The 17,841-nt window shown below is 30.9% G+C and overlaps 1 protein-coding gene across 2 annotated transcripts in view; it reads right to left on the reverse strand.

Annotated features, from left to right (window-relative positions):
* The window catches only part of LOC142317325 (uncharacterized), a 42,362-nt gene extending 24,934 nt beyond the window's left edge, over positions 1-17,428 (reverse strand). The window contains exons 1-3 of one of the 2 annotated variants that reach the window (XM_075353783.1): positions 17,159-17,422; positions 7,592-7,744; positions 5,758-5,895 (exon numbers count right to left, since the gene is read on the reverse strand). In XM_075353783.1, the coding sequence (XP_075209898.1) occupies positions 5,758-5,895; positions 7,592-7,741 (288 nt within the window). In that variant the 5' untranslated portion in view covers positions 7,742-7,744; positions 17,159-17,422. Of the gene's footprint in view, positions 1-5,757; positions 5,896-7,591; positions 7,745-17,158 lie in introns of both variants that reach the window. The other variant, XM_075353782.1, reaches the window with a different exon arrangement.
* Between the last annotated feature and the right edge of the window lie 413 nt (positions 17,429-17,841).

Raw genomic sequence — 17,841 nt, forward strand, 5'->3', positions numbered from 1 at the left:
ACATTATTAGATAATAATTTATATACCCCAACATTTTTCTTAACTTTCCTGTATGCTCCATCTATTTTACCAATGTTCATTTCTCTTTCCACTACTGAACACTTTTCTTTAATCCACTCTTCTTTCACTAGATTGCACTTCCTGTTTATAGTATTTCTTAATTGTTGATAGTTCCTTTTACTTTCTTCATCATTAGCATTCTTATATTTTCTACGTTCATCCATCAGCTGCAATATATCCTCAGAAATCCAAGGTTTTCTACCAGTTCTCTTTGTTCCGCCTAAGTTCACTTCTGCTGATTTAAGAATTTCCTTTTTAACATTCTCCCGTTCTTCTTCTACATGTTGTACCTTATCTTTTTTACTCAGACCTCTTGCTGTTCTCCTCAAAAATCTTCTTTACCACCTCTTCCTCAAGCTTCTCTAAATTCCATTGATTCTTCTGGCATCTTTTCTTCAGGTTTTTAAACCCCAATCTAAATTTCATTATCCCTAAATTATGGTCGCTATCAATGTTTGCTCCAGGGTAAGCTTTACAATCGACGAGTTGATTTCTAAATCTTTGCTTAACCATGATATAAGCTGTCTGATACCTTGCAGTATCCCTTGGCTTTTTCTATGTGTATATTCTTCTATTATGATTTTTAAACTGGGTGTTGGCAATTACTAAATTATATTTCGTGCAAAACTCTGTAAGTCATTCCTTTTGCCCAGCCCATATTCACCCACAATATTTTCTTCCGTGCCTTTTCCAATGCTTGCATTCCAATCTCCAACTATTATTAAATTTTCATCCCCTTTTATGTGTTCAATCTCCTCGTATACACACTCTACCTCATTATCATTATGGGCACTTGTAGGCAGGCATAAAGATATTAACAATCGTTATCAGCTTAGGTTTAGATTTAATCCTTATTACAATAATTATGTCGCTATGTATTTTGAAATACTCTACTCTCTTCCCTATCTTCTTGTTCATTACAAAACCTACTCCTGTCTGCCCTTTATTTGAAGCTGTCTTAATTATTCTAAAATCAAAGGACCAAAAGTCATTTTCCTCTTCTCACTAAACCTCGCTAATTTCTACTACATCTACGTTTAATCTATCCATTTCTCTCTTTAAATTTTCTAACCTACCAACCTTTTTTAGACTTCTAACATTTCTCTGACTCGTAGAATGTTATTTTCTAATTTTCTGGTGACCCCTTCTTTAGTAGTTCCCACCTGAAGATCCGAACGGGGGACTAGTTTACCTCTGGAATATTTCACCAAGGAAGGCACCACCATCTTTGTTATATGAAAATGCAGAGTGTTACATTTTCTTGGAAAAAAAATCAGCTGTAGTTTTCCATTGCTTTCGGCTGCACAGTACTCAGAAGATTGAGTGATGTTGATACGGCCATTTAAGTCATCCTGACCTACGCCCTTAACAACTGCTGAAAGAGCTGCTGCCCTCTTTCAGGAATCATTCCTTAGTCTGGCTCTCAACAGATACCTCTCCGATATGGTTGCATCTTCGGTTTAGCTACTCTGTTTCACTGAGAACTCAATCCCCCTCACCATTGGCAAGGTTTCATCATGATTCATAGAGGAGCGTTTTACAATATAATATTTATTGAAAGATAATTTCTTTGTATCAACATTCACTGAGTCATTTTCACTGCATCAAAGCCATTTATTATTATACATATACTTAAGTTACAGGATTTTTAATCTAGCCATCACAATTTTTACTTTTATAATTTGAACAGTATGGGAAGAATCTTCTTCAAAAGAGACATGACAAAGACTAGTCAGTTTGGTTTGAATGGGATTTATATCAATGTTGATGGATTGATGATTTATGGGTTAACTGCGTGACATGTGGTTTGCATGACCTTATCATTAGTGGTGTATTTTGCATTCATAGAATTTGATATGAACAGTACAAACTCATGAGCCCAACTCAAAGATAGTTTATATAGTTTGAATTATCTAAAGTAGTATTCCTGTTATGACACAGAGATTCATAAAAAATGTAAATTGTTAGTTAATTAATGCCTAATAGGATTAAAATGCTAATTATAAATAAAGGAAGATATGCTAATTACTAAGAACAATTTAATGTGAATAATTTTATTCATTTTATCACTATACGGAAATAAACCATTTACATTACAAAAAATAATGCACATCATTGTGCATTTCAATTAATTTACACAAGGGTATATTTCACTAATGATCCTGTCCATTTTCAGATGACAAAAGTTCCATCTCATATTGTACGAGGCATGATTTTTAAGTAAGGGCCGTTTTCAATTTGTCACTATTAGATGCAGTGGAAATTAATGGTAATAGTGTAGCATGTTTATTAATATCAACCATGTCAACACTAGGTTAACATATTCGCATTAGTTACTGTGTACAGCCAGACTGAAATGTGTGCTACAATAAATAATACTGCGAGAAATGAAATGTGATCAGTAATTCATTATCTATTGGCGAAAAACAAATCTGCTGCTGATATTCATAGAGAAATTGTTAATGTTCATGGACCCATTATTATGTGTAAAGGTAAAGTTCACCAATGGTGTCGTTTGTTTTGTAGAGGAAGAATGAATGTTCATGATGAAGAAAATAGTGGTCACTCAACTGTCAGAACAGATGAATTGACTGAAAATGTGAATGCAAAAATCCGTAAAAACAGAAGGCTTACTGTTTCTAAATTATTTATTGAATTTCCTTTTGTTTCGTGATCAGTAATTTACTATATTTTAATTGAAAAACTTGGTTACAGAAAGTTGTGTTCCAGATAGGTACCAAAAATGTTGACAGAAAACCACAAATAAAAATGCCTTGCTGTAGCTCAAACATTTTTGAGACGCTACAAAGATGAAGGTGATGATTTACAAAAACACGTTGTGATCGGTGTGATGAAATATGGATATCTTATTCAAATGTTCATTCATCTCTGAAGCTCAAAAAGTTTAAGTGAGAGAGTTCAATGAAAAAGCTTATGGCTATGGGTTTTTTGGGACCCCGAAGGGTTATTGCTGACTGAATTTCTTGAATTTAGAACTGTTAATGCCGATACTTATTGTGAAACGCTTACAAAACTTAAATGTTCAATCCAAAACAAAAGGCGCAGGACTAACCAACAGGATTTTGCTCCACAATAATGACAGACCTCATACGACAAACAAAATCACTGAGCAACTGCGATGATTTTGTTGGAAAATCTTTGAACATCCGTCTTACAGTCTGGGTCTTGTACTGAGTGATTATTACCTTTTTCTCCATTTAAAACAATAGCTTGCATCGCAGAAGTTTGAAGATGATGAGGAATTGCAAAACAGAGTAATTAAGTTCTTCAGTAACGAAACAATGAAGCTGGTAAGCTGATATCAAAAATTTATTGTAGTGAATGGTGAATATGTAGAAAAATAGTGTAACAGCCCTCACTTAAAAAACAAAATATTTTGAGACAGTTTGAAACTGCTTTTTAATGTGGACATATGACAAATTCAGAAATAAAACATTTTTGACAATTTAAAACAAAACTAACTATATTAACAGTAAATATCACCCACTATAAAAAGCTCTATAGTGAAAAATGTGAAAGAGTATAATTTTCTATTAAAACTCTTGATAACCATAGAATTGACTGCATGTTTTAATATATGATAAACTAAATGAAAATTCAACAATTACCCATTTGGCCTGGTTTTTTCAATTCTCATGGAGATCTAATGTCAACCTGATAATGTTGAGTTGACAAATAGTCTCTGTGTGCAAAACTTTGTATTTCGCGCATTTGTAAATTACATGTTATGCATCATCTAGTTATTCACAATCTGGATAAACACCTGAATCCACCAGGCCAAATCGCTGGAGTTGGAAGGCGCCATGACCAGAAAGAAATTGCGTCACATACTTGTTGGGGTAGACCAACGGGTGCCCTGCAAACCAACAACATCTGGGAAGAGATCATGCATCATACAATGCCCACCTGCTGCCTTATCTCACCTGGCCTGACATAAAGTATTACCATGCCGTTCTATCTCGCCAATTTTTCTGAAGTCAATTCACCTGACTTCTTAGAAACATAATTCTGCTGCTTTTCTGATGCAATTAAATCTATCAGCTTCATGCCTGCAATCACCAAGATTGCCTCCTGTGAAATAGTATGGCAACCTCCCATTACCATTAATAATAAAAGACATTGAGCTCTTTATAATATATCCCGATAGCTTTTAAAATTTAGCCTATCTGCCCAAACAGGCGCCACATATAGCATAATTGGCTCACACACGTCCTTATACAGAATACCCATAGCTTTAAAATTAAGACCCCAATTAGGATTGACCACTCGTCGAATACCAAAGAAGGCATGACAGGACTTCTCCGCAATGTAATTAAGGTGCGTCTTGAATTCCAATTTCCCATCAAGAAACACCCTGAGATACTTTTGAACTTGAACATATTTAATACGAAGGTCTGACACATTGAAACACAAACCTGACGCCTCACTGCCAAATGGGCTTTAAGAAGCATCATTGTGGTCTTCTCCAGGCTAAACATCATCTTACGTTGATGACCCCCCCACGTCCTTAACAAAGAAAAAGATATTCGATAACATCATTAATTGCTTCCTAGAATATCTAGGATGTTAACTCCTAATTTAAACTTATGATGCAATGCCGCATAACACACACTGTTCACAAGTACGTGTCACAAGTATCGTTAGTTGACAGTTGAAGTAAACACAAACAGGTGCATTGGTCTGATCCATGTGTAAAATTATTATGCCCTATTCATAAACGGCACATAATAACCTCCTCTATGGTTATTGCGGATTGAAGAACTCCATAGCAATACAGTACCCTTGATGTGTCAGAATTAGTTTTTGTTTCCTCCATAATTAAAGAGAAGATATCAATAGATGAACTGTAAATTTTTATTGCTGTTACAAAAATTTACTTTTATTACATGCCAAAGTAAAATACATTCTATTCTATGACAATATATTTTAACCTCAAGAGCAAAAAACATATTCAATTATAAATAAATAAAAATTAAGACTAAATTGAATTTTACAGAAATTTTCTGTAGTTCAATATTTATAAATGCCATACTATAAATTTTTTAAAGTATAATCTCAAATTTCAATGCACGAGTCAACATATCACAAACAAGAGAAACATATTTTTATTTTGCAGAAATCCAGTATAATAAAAAGTCATTTGAGAAGTAATTTCCAATAACCCACTCTAAATGTTTCATATTAGGTAGGGACCCTGCTACATATCATGAAAATAATTAAAGTTTTTCCTCTTTTTGTTAGCAGAGCACAACAGAAATATGTTGGCTACAAAGAAAATGATAATAATACCATCATAATAAGTGAATCATTGAGTAGTAAAAGTAGTAACAATGAATGCGATTTGAATAAAGCAAAGCCAATAATTCTGTTCCTGTTTTAGATATGTCAAAAGGTTAAAACTCAGTGATTCTAAAATTCAGTAGGATTAAATCTTATGGAAAATTCCTATTTTTAGAGCATTTTTCCTCAAAAAATATTTGTTATCTAATATTCTGATACTTTAAGATTTATTTGATATGAATATTAAACATTTTTCAACCATACATTATGAGAATTAGTTTCACATACAGTAATCAAATTTTGAATCTTCCAATTTAAAAAAAAAAATAGCTTTATACAATAATAATAATAATAATAATGAAAAATTCTGTATATGGTACTAAAGATGTACCTTACCAGTTCTTCATGTTTTACATCCACTTTTTCTAATTTAATCGATCCAATCTCAGATCTAGCAGCTTTCAATGAAGAGTTACTATCACCTGAACAGAGTGGATCTTTTTCTGGTGAAACTAAATGTGATATTTCACCTGCCTACAACACACAAATAAAAAATATTAGAAACTAATGTACTAAAACAATTTATCTCCAATCTAAAATTAACATTTAAAAAAATTGTTCTTTCTGATTAATGTAACTGAAATACATGAGTAATTTATGAATGCAATGATTTCACATTCTTCAAACCCATTTATAAAATATTCGTAATAGGCTTATTAATCCATGAAAATCTATTCTTTTTTTAAATTTAATTTTTCAATAGAATATATTTCTGTTGTGTTGACATATAACTATGACCTTGGCATACTATAACAGGTGATACAATAATTTGTACAATTATATTTTATGTAGGTCCATTTTTATATAAAAAGGATATAAAATTCATCATCACATTATAATATAATGAATTAGACATATCTGTACTTGATAAAGGAAATTTAGACACAAGTGATGATGTTACAAGATGAATTTAAATTGAGATATTTATTTTATGAACCAACCTAATAATGAACCTGTACAAATTGCCTCCTTCAAGTTTGTACTTCCCACTATCTAACAAAAAAAATATTTTAAAATACAGCCTATATCAACAGAAGGGCAATCCTGATGCTAAAATTCCTTGCTGATAGGCATCCAGTTGAAAAATATCTCGCTAAATGCATTCCATTTTAGTCCAGATACCCAAATATTTACAAAAAATATATAAATAATAGTTTTAATTATCACCAACACAATTACCAGCACCATTGTTCTCTTCATTATCATAATCATCACGATGAAAAATATTTGTATATAAACTAAATTTAATAAATAATTCTCCATCAACTAACACCACCTACTATGATAGTAGTAGAGTAGATTTTAAAAAATGTTATTCAAATTCATAGAGTAATTAAAAAAAAAACAGATATAAAATTCAAACTTCATTTATAGATAGCTCAGTGTGCATAACACACCAGACTAAAGCTTCCCTTTAACTTCATTTAAGTTTTTAACTATGTTCATTCAAGACAAATCAAAACTGACAATTAAAATGTAGAGAATGAACTTATCTAAATAGTGATTGAAGCTTTATCAACTCAAAATATTTATGCTCGGCATTACTTTGTTAGGGAACAATTTATCAACATTTTTCTAAGATATGATAAATTATCAGTAATTTTTCTCTATAAAAACATTAAACAATTTTTACTGTAAGGAGTAAGATGGGATAAGACAGATGTTTCAGTTGTGTAAATACAGAATGAAAAAAGAATCATATGGTCAAACATCCATGTAGAGATTGTTTTTTAACAAATTGTATTTATTCTATTTTCAATTTCTATATCAATATAGTAAAAAAATAATATAATTAAACTTTATCACAGTCCCAAACCTTTAGCTAGACTTAGATTTGTTTTCTCCTGTGTTCAAAACAAAGTGCGTTATCAGCACACAAAATATTGCTACTGTAAGCAATTTAGCCTAATAACATCAAACTTAAAAATTTAGATGACAGCAATGTAAAATAATTAAAATAAACAAATAAACAAATAAAAACGCGCATAAATGGGCAAAACACATTATATGAACAATAAAATAGGAAAATATAGATGCTTTAGTATCTAAATTTAGAGGGACTATAAAAAATTGTACTCAATCTTGTTTCTTCATGTAAAACACAGCATTGTTGTAAAGAAAAGTCTATGTGCAAATGTACACAGTAGTATTAATCACACAAAAACCTTACTTGTTCAAATACTATCAAATCTTCCATCTGTTGATTGACAGGTATAAACAAACATTCTATTTCACTGTTTTTTTCCTGTTTGATTTCAACTTTGATATCAAAGCTCAATGGATCTTCATTTATACACGAACCATCAGTTGGCGCATCCATTATCTACAACAAAGTTCATCACATAAAATAATCATTTATAAAACAATATACTAAGTCGTCAAATATAATACATTATCAGACTACATTCAGACTGGGCTTACAAACTGCTTCAGGACATATATGCAATCAACAACCAATTCAGAAAAACTGAAACCACTTCCAGAAAGACTGAGGAAGAAGCTGATGCTGAAAAACTCTGAAAAGATTTTTTGATCTTAAGAGCATAATTGTACCAGGGTGTTATTTTAGTTGGCTTTATTTATTTTCATAAAAAAAACTCTTTAATAACATTTCATCATGCTTATTATTATTATTATTATTATTACTATAATTACTATTGCTATTAGTTATACAACTGACATGTGCTGGGCCAAAACTAGAATTGCTGTCTCATGAATTAAAAAGAGGAATTGCATGTATGACGAACAAGTTCTTTTACAAATTATCTTATAGTATAACAAAATGTTCCAAAAATATGTATTTGTCGTGCTAAAATGTTGTGTTATGGTCTCGTTGTCAATTCTGAGAATGATAAATGCCTCTTGAGTCATCATTTTTGAGCCACTAATTTATAATCAACTGTCAAACTGTTTATAATCAATTTCAGATTCTCCTAAAACTTCCATAAATTGAATAACTTCGCTAACAGGAAAATCATATATAAAATGTTAAAGACATGTTATTTTGCTGTCCAATTACCTCCTCCTCAGTGTTTGTATTCCAATCACTATCCCCTTGAAAGCAACAGGTATCCCCCTCTTTTATGAAAATAATTTTTCAACAATATTACAAATTAATTTTTTTTTTCCAGGAACAACATCCATCTGCAATATATTAAAATCTACAAATAGATGTTGGTTTACCAATCGGGGTTTACTTCATTATTTTTAACTACAATAACTTGATTGTTAAAATTATTATTAATACAACTTTAAAAATATTAAGAAAATCTAACATATAATTTAAAACATATAAAAAATGAAATACTGTTGAGTCTATATTCAAGCTTTACTTGTTACACCTGACAAATTTTAATCACTACCATCTTCATATAATTGATAACAATCCGTAGAGTTTGGTCCTTAATATTTTTGAAATCTGAAATTATCAATTTTTTATAGAGAATTTTCTTTTGCAGTAATTCAAACTGTTATGCGCACTGGCATTGATAATGAATAACAGTTGGTGTGACACTAACTGCTTTTACAGCAAACAATTATTCAAGAGTAGTAGCATTAGGTTTAATAAATTCAAATTATCTTTAAAAGGTATATATAAATATAAATTTTATTGCCACTCACATGTACATCTTGACATTTACAGGCATTTTTCTCGAATGCCAAGACAAAAAGCACAGAACCCCAACTGATCTATTTAAATGTGAAATCAAAACTACATCATTTCATGCCAAATCATCCACATTAAACATTTTTTCTTTCATACATGCTCATGAAATGATATTAATTTTTTAGATATTTTTAGATGACAGATGGCTTTGGTAATTTTTTTTTAAACTTTTGAATTTGATGTAAATTTTGTTCTCAGACAGTCTTTTCTTTTTCCTGTTTAGCCTCCAGTAATCATCTTTCAGATAATACTTCAGAGGATGATATGTATGAGTGTAAATGAAGTGTAGTCTTGTACAGTCTCAGTTCAATCATTCCAGAGATTTATGGTTAATTAAAACTCAACCACTAAAGAACACCAGTATCCATGATCTAGTATTCAAATCCATGTAAAAATAACTGACTACTAGGATTTGAACGCTGGAATTCTCGACTTACAAATCAGCTAATTTGGGAAGATGCGTTCACTACTAGAACAACCTGGGGCTGTTCTCAGACAGTCTTCGTAATTTTATTTAAACTCTCACAACTACCTTATTTCTCGGGCTATCACACCTATTCAGGAGACATATTAATGTTATTCTTTGCATACTAGAAAAAATACAACTTCATGAAAAATTTGTAAAATCCAAGTAAATTTTAACTCATTTTAAAATTTATCCATTTCTCATAAATTATCACAACTTCAAATTTTTTTTTAGCATATATTTGATGCAGTTAAGAATTAGAAAACTTATTACTAGTTTTCAAAATCGTCTTTAAAATTTGTCAACTTCTTACTTCATAGAGAGCTATGGGATGTAATATGGCTTTGAAAATACATTTCCTCCACTCACATCTGGATTTTTTCCCGGACAACCTCGGAGATGTAAGTGATAAACACGGTGAACGTTTCCACCAAGACATTTCAGTGATGGAAATCTGCTATAAAGGGAAATGGAATACTAGCATGCTAGCCGATTACTGTTGGACATTAATTCGGGATGTGCCTGAGGCTATTTATAAAAAAAAAGCATCAGCGAAATCATTCTGACACAGGTATGGCCATGCAAAATTATACGTTTTACAAATTTTAACTACACTTTCCCTTAATTTTTTTTGAAGTGTAATTTATTTAAAACTAAGGGTGATAGTAAAATTGTATTTGCAGATCTGTAATGTACGCAAAAAAGCAATTCAAGAAATGGAGTCACATTTAGAGAAACATTAAGAAACTTTTTTTCTTTTTGTCTATCAGTGATCGGTGATTTTAATGTGAGGGTTAGAAGTATACCATTGGTGAAAGTTGTATGAAGTTTTTGGGAAGCTATAATTAATTGAAAGGTGAAGAATTGAGAAAATTTGCAGTTTGTAATGAATTAAATATAATGAACATCTTTTTAAAAAAAAAAACATATTCATAATTATACGATAAGAGGGTGGGAGTGGGAGGAATGATAGAAAGGTAGATAGATCATTACATTATAGTTAATAGCAAATTGAGGGGAGATGTCTCCCCTCAAAGATGAGAGATGGGAGATGTCTTGAGGGGAGGTGTGAGAGTATACAGAGGATATGGTGTGGGCTCGGACTTCTTTTTACTAGCAGCCGAAGATCAACGTCACTGCTAGATGGGAGAAACCCAATAAGGTTAGAAATAATCTTATTGAACATAATTGTTTTAAATTAAATCTTTTACAGGCTCCACTGGTAAGACTATTTTATGAAAAAGACCAAATGAGTATCTTATAAAGAGTGCAACCCAAGATGATATAGATAATGAATGGCATACAATAAAACAGCCATAATTAAAGCTGCAGGAGAAGCTTTAGGTACAAGAAAATTTCAGGTAGGACAAAAAGATTGCAGCTATGGAATGAGGAAATTGTAATATAATTAGAGAGAAAAAAAGTAGTATGTCTGATTTATTTGCAAAATAGGAATGAGTTCAAAAGAGAACTTGTAATAGTGAGAGAAATGAAGTAAAAACAGCAGTAAGGCAGTTACAGAATGAAACCCAGACAATTTGTTAATATTTTGGAAAGTGATCTATATGGTCATCAAAATATAACTTTTAAGGTTATGAAAAGTATGACTGGAAGGAAAGGATAATGCAACATTAAAAGGGAGGAGTTCCTGGAATAAATAAGGGGGTTATGGTTTGATCCAGAACATACTAGTGAGAAACAGATGAATGGGAGTAGTGCAGCAGACAGGAGTAGTGGTTATGTTGACAGGATTGCAATGGAAGAGTTGGAATTATCCTAAAAGATATTAATGAATAGGAAGGCCTGGAGTCCAAACGGGATAAATGCTGAATTGTAAAATATGGTGGTTTGTTTCTGCATTGAAGATTGTTACATGAAGTAAATGAATGTTGGATTAAATTAAGAGTTCCAGCTGAAGGGAAGAATTCATTGATAGTTTCTATATTGAAGAAAGGAGATAAGAGTAAATCTGATAACTGCAAGAGAATACGCTTATTGAAATGATGTATAAAGTACATTCAAGAATTAAATAATTGAATATCTCCTATAGCTGATGCTATAATGATTGAAGAACAAGGTTTTAGGAAGCGGAGATCTTCTAGGATGATATTTACAGTATTAAACAGATCTTCACGAAGAGAACAGAGTTCAATAAAGTAACACATTTGGCATTTATTGACATTGTTAAGGTGTTTGATAGGGTCAACAGGAATTTGCTATGGAATTATGGAGAAAGAGGTTATCCTATCTCATTAATGTTATTAGCAGAGTTCACAGATCCACCAATATTGCAGTAAAGATGGGTATGGAAATAACTAGGGATGAACCAATCAATCACGGGTAAGAGAGGCTGCTTAGTTTATCACCCACTCTTTTTAATATATTTATTGACACTATTAGAGAATGGAAACCACGTGTTTCTCCTGCAATAAATTTAGGTGAAAAATTAATTAGGTAATAAGTTATATGTTAATTAATAGTTTGTTATATGTAGATGATCAAGTGGTTATTCAAGAGAGGATGATTTACAGGGATCGGTCTTTGAACTTAATATGTCGTTATTTAATTAATATGGATTAAACACCTCAGTGCAGAAAATGAAGGTTTTTGTGGGAAATATTTAACAAGAATGAAGAATGTGTTACAAAATAAAATATTGGAACAAGTTTCACATTTTGAATATCTGGGATGATTTAGCATATGCAAGATGTAGAAGTAGAGAAAAAACTGGGAAAATTTCCAAATGTATGTAAATTACCTTAAAAAAGGTACCTTATTCCTTAAGAATAAGGTTCGTAAGGAGATTAGGCTTACATTGTATGATGTGCTAGCCTTCCCACTGTTATTTTATGGTTGTGAGATATGGATTTTTAAGAAACCTGAGACAAAAAAAAAATGAAGCTTAATATTTTTTTTTTTGTTCTGCTATTAGTAAGTTGGAAGCTGCAGAAATGTTCTTCATGAGAGGCATTAAAAGATGCACCAGAAGGAAAAGGTCTGAAGTGAGGAATTCTGAAGATAGGACTATTCTTGAGGAAATTTATTCTCACAGAGCTCACTGGAAAGAACACATACAGAGAATGAGTACAGATAGCTTGGAGATAAATAGCTTATTACCAGATGGGAGAAGAGGCTTGGGAAGACAAAGGACGAGATGGACTGAAATTGGAGCAGGCTTAAAGCCTGATCTGTAAATGTTGATCACGATTTTTGGAATTGTAGTTTGCATAAATAGCAGTTAAGGGAGTACTTTTTTTAGCTCTATTCAAATCACTGAGACACAAATCTCAGATTATTTTTTCTTTTTGACCATTTTCTCAGAATCCTTCATGCAAACAAAAAAAAAAACTTTGTGAAAAGCACATTTTTCTTGATCTCCCAACTTTATACAAACTAGACATGATAACCTTTAATAATGAAATCTATAATGTTTCTTTAAAATTTTTGTAGTAAACTCACCTCAAATACACGATTTACTGTAAATGTGAGGTTACAACATTGTAAAAGAAATCACTACTGACACAGGCTTCTAGATTTTGTTTCCTTTTTCAAAATTATTTAATTCAAAGAATGAATAATTACTGCATAGCACTATTTTATGCAAGACTTAAACACTGGAAGTTTTATGACAAGCATTTTTAATCTTGAAGGAAGGAAACCAGGTCATAAAAAAAGGATTATGATGACACATATTGATTTTTTAGGAGAAATCTAATAATTAAAATTTGTCAGCTTCTTATATATAAATAAAATAAAATGGAAATATATCTATTATGCACTGTGTAATATTAATTTACATTACGAAAAACTAACTAACTACATTTATTTGAGAGGCCTGTGGTATTACCTTAGACATAAAGCTCCATTTCAGAAGCAAACAATTTCATATGTAATTTTATAGCTAAAAAGGAAATCTGTACCTTACTAGGAAATTTCATTATTAGTATTTTTACTGTAAAATTATAGCCTAGAATTTTTTTTCAAATATAAACAATAAAAAAAAAGTCTTAATATTTCATACTGTATTTTATCCATATCACATCATCCATCTGTTTTTATTATGTGAACTGTATGTCAAATTTTAACCAGTTGGTTTTCAATGGATAAAACAAGTAGTCAGACATTTTTAATACATGACAAAAAATTAATAGTGTCACTTATTTTTTCTTTATATATAATATTTTTTGTAATAATACTGTAAACATTTAAAAAGTAGAATTAATAAATATTATAAATATAATTAATGAATTTTTAGAAGCTCTGTAAAAAATTATATATTTCCAAACACATCATCATGACACTGATTGGCTTCTGAAACCTTGCATATAGAAGTGTGTTTGATAGATATAGAAAAAACCCTCAACCGTGGGGTAAACTAATGGAAATATTAAAAAGGCAAAAAGTAGGATGAAAAGATGGAAGATTTAGGATGCATCTGAATCAGAAAATTGCTATGGAAGTAAAGGATGTTCAAACTGAGAACCTAGATAGTGAAGCCAATGGCACTGCTACTTTTCAACTCTATTGAAGATATAATCAAAAAAAATGTTCTATAATAGCATGAAAGGATTAGGAAGGGAGGAAGGAAAATAATTATTAAAAAAAAAATGGAACAAATTTAAAAATGGGGTAAAAAGTAAGAAACAGATTCATCCAAATACTTAATTAATTCCTTAGACACTTTTTTAAATTGGCACCTGCTTCTACAAAATTAATTTCTTGATATAATATAAATTTGTTCTATAATACTATATATGTTTACTTCATATAAACCAATACCAATATTATATCACTGGAATGCACATTTATATGCTTTGATTGGTTTTCCATTTGCGTTATTACACATTTCATCCATAAATTATATATTCCATCTATAGGTTCATTCAAGTATCACGTAACTATGTTCATGCATTTTGGTGTAGATTCAAAAAAGTGCCTGGAATTAATTAAGTATTTGGACTAAATAATTATTCCTTACTTTTCAGCTCATTTTTAAGTTGGTTCCATTTCTTTTTAAAATAATTATTTCATAATTTTCTGAGTCTGATTAATAACGATAAGTTATTTGGCAGAGTTAATGTGCTTTTTGAACATATAATGCAGCTGCCATCAGTCAAAGGCCATTAGTGTTTTGCTCAACCTCCTTGGTGTCAAGTAGAAGTAAATTTGTAGCATCTGTTTTCATTTTGTATTGCTTTTGATGAATCACAAGCGACTGCAACATATGGGAAAATTTTCCCCAGAATATTATTCCGGTAGATGTCAATAACTGTGGTGATCTATAGCATAATGTACAACTGGCAGAAAGTTATGTTAAGGGGTAATAAGTAAATTTCTGATGGTTTAGTTAACGGCTCTAAGGGAATTGTAAAGAAATTCAAATCGCCTGACCTATGAAGGGATCAACTGGAAAGGGGTGAGTTACCAAAAGCTTGTTAATAAAATTTAATGATGAAAAATACAAACAAAAATTAAAGATGAAGGTGGTTGTGTACTTATTACATCAGTAAGTAAGCTACCTTTAATTTTAAGTTGGGCTGTAACAGTGTACCACAGATTGCAAGGTACTAGATTAAATAAAGCTGTAGTAGATTTGGGGAAAAATGTATTAGCAAAAGTTTATGTTGCTCTAAGTTGAGTCAGTACTTATATGGTTTAGGTTAGTTGTCTGACCGGTACTTACGTATTAACGCCACCACAGCTACAACTGCTGTTTAGGTTATGTTGACTTCGTGTACTTATATCAAAATAATCTAACTAAATATAACCTATGCTCGCTAACCTCTTATAATTAATGGTACTTATGTATTATGGCCACCGCAGCTACAGCATTATTTAAAAACAAAGTAGTCAATCGGATTTCGGTGCTATAACATTAAGGTTATATTAGTTGTATATATTATGCATATTTAATGTAATTATAAGAGGTTAGCGAGCGAAGCAAGCGTAGGTTATATTTAGTTAGGTTATTTTGATATACGTACGATTTGTCAGTACACAAAGTCAACATAACCTAAACAGCAGCTGTAGCTGCGGTGGCGTTAATACGTAAGTACCGTCTGACCTTGCCTGAGGACGTAAAGACCATAATGTGATGCATGCATATAGAATTATAAGATTCCCACTGTCCCTATCAATGCTACTGATGTATACTGGGTCCCTATCTATGTATGCTGGTTCTGAAAGGTGGAAGATGAGATTCTCAATTTTTGAAGATTTTATTAATGGTGCTACATATGTTGTGCAGAATCTCACATAACCTGCCCCACAGAAGACTGTACAACATCATCTAATGCGACACATACATTTAGAATAACAGGATTTCCACTGTCTTTATCTATCTGCCAGACACTGAAAAACGTTTTTTGTCAATTTTCAGACCAATTTTTTGTCCAAACATTTTTTTCAACATCTTGGTACCATCACAAAAAGCAGCAGCATCGATTACAACAAAATTTATTTGAATCAAATTAATAGGGTAAAAGTTATGTGCAAACATAAAAGCTTACAAGGAAAAAAACTTTTTTTTATTGTTTTTCCGATTTTTTGTGTCTAAAAAGTTTTTCAACATCATGGTACCCCTTGAAAAGCAGCTGCTTCAATTGCAAAAATATTTATTTCAATTGCATTAATGGGAAAAAAGTTATGCATGAACAAACAAAAAAATATACAGGTTGAATAAATAACTTCCTTTTTTGAAGTTGGTAAATAAACTGCATAAGTTTAATAGATGACAGAATAAGTGGCAGAAACTGATATGAACGCTGAATGTCAGGAAAACAAAAATTTTGAAGATAGTATGAAATAAGCAAAGTTGTTTATTTAAAGATTGAATCATTGAAAAAATAACACAGTACAAATATTTAAGAAATACATCATTATCTTAAGTTTGCAATTGTGAAAATGAGATAAAAATAAGAATAGCAAACTATAAGGCAGCACTTAATTGAAAGAAATAGTTACTACATAGATAAGGGTGGAGTTAGTCTTGAAGAATCATTTTATGAACTATTACTTTAATCACTTTGATAGTATCTCAGTTAATGATAAAAACAGTATTTCTTCAGAATCACATATATTTAATGTTTGTGCGTTTTGTTATATGATAAATTTTCATAGGATGACCAAACTGATCGAATTTGCAACACAATAAAATGTTTTACATTTTTACTGTATTTTTTCTTTTATTTTCCTTTACCATTTTAATTACTGTTACTGAAAAAATGTTTAGATAGTTATTTATTATTCTGGATCATTTAAAAAATTAAAGTTAACAAATATTGTCTTTTTTCAATTAAGAAATAGAGGCATGCATTAGATAAGAATCTGTATTTAAAGATATGCCTTCAATATGGTAGCTGCTAAATATAAACATTACAAAGGATTCCTGAACCAAATGTTATAAAAGAAGTGACCAGTACCTTTCTGATCAGAGTGTAGATTATACAAAAACAACTGCATTAGCAAGACGAAAAACTAAATTACAAAATTCATAAACTATTACTATTAAAATAAAAACACAACTACTTCATTTACGTTAAGAAACTTTGTATACTTAACAGCACTAAAAAAAGTATAATAATCATAACAACATTGACACTTACAAATGTTCTCTGTAGATATTATAACCGAAATTTGTTGTAAGAAACAACAAAATATAAGAAAACAACGCAGTACATAACCTTCAATTCTAAGCTAGAACACAATCACAGCTCCCTAAATCAGCGACATCAACACTACACCACAAAACAAAAAAAACCTAATAATAAAATATGTTGTTCTCGGTAAATGAATGGATTACAAAATCCCTTCCTGTTTAATGTTTAGATTCTATTAAATTTTTCTATGTTCCATACAATATCTTTCCAGACTGAGCTTTATTTATGACCTTTACGTCGTAAAAGTGGCTTCTTCAACGACTCAACTTAGTACAGAGGGTAATGTGTACAAATTTGTGTATATTTTTACTGTTTATTCATAGATCCAACTATGTCCGCATTAAGTATATTTCTTAATAATAATAATAAAATTGCTTACTAATAAATATACGCACTTTAATAAAGAATGCATAATACGTTTGCGTCTCACGCAATCACATCACGTTTGTTATAATGCAATTCAAAACAAAATTGCAAAGCATATACTGATGAGTGACTCTACATTACAGTTTCTTTAAATGCCCAGTAGCAATGTAAACGCAGTAGCTTTTTTATCCGTACCTTTAACACTCTTCTTCTTTCTTTACTGTTTAGCCTCCGGTAACTACCGTTTAGATAATTCTTCAGAG

Source organism: Lycorma delicatula, chromosome 1 (genome assembly GCF_047948215.1).
Source record: "Lycorma delicatula isolate Av1 chromosome 1, ASM4794821v1, whole genome shotgun sequence".
In the NCBI taxonomy this organism is placed as follows: Eukaryota; Metazoa; Arthropoda; class Insecta; order Hemiptera; family Fulgoridae; genus Lycorma; species Lycorma delicatula.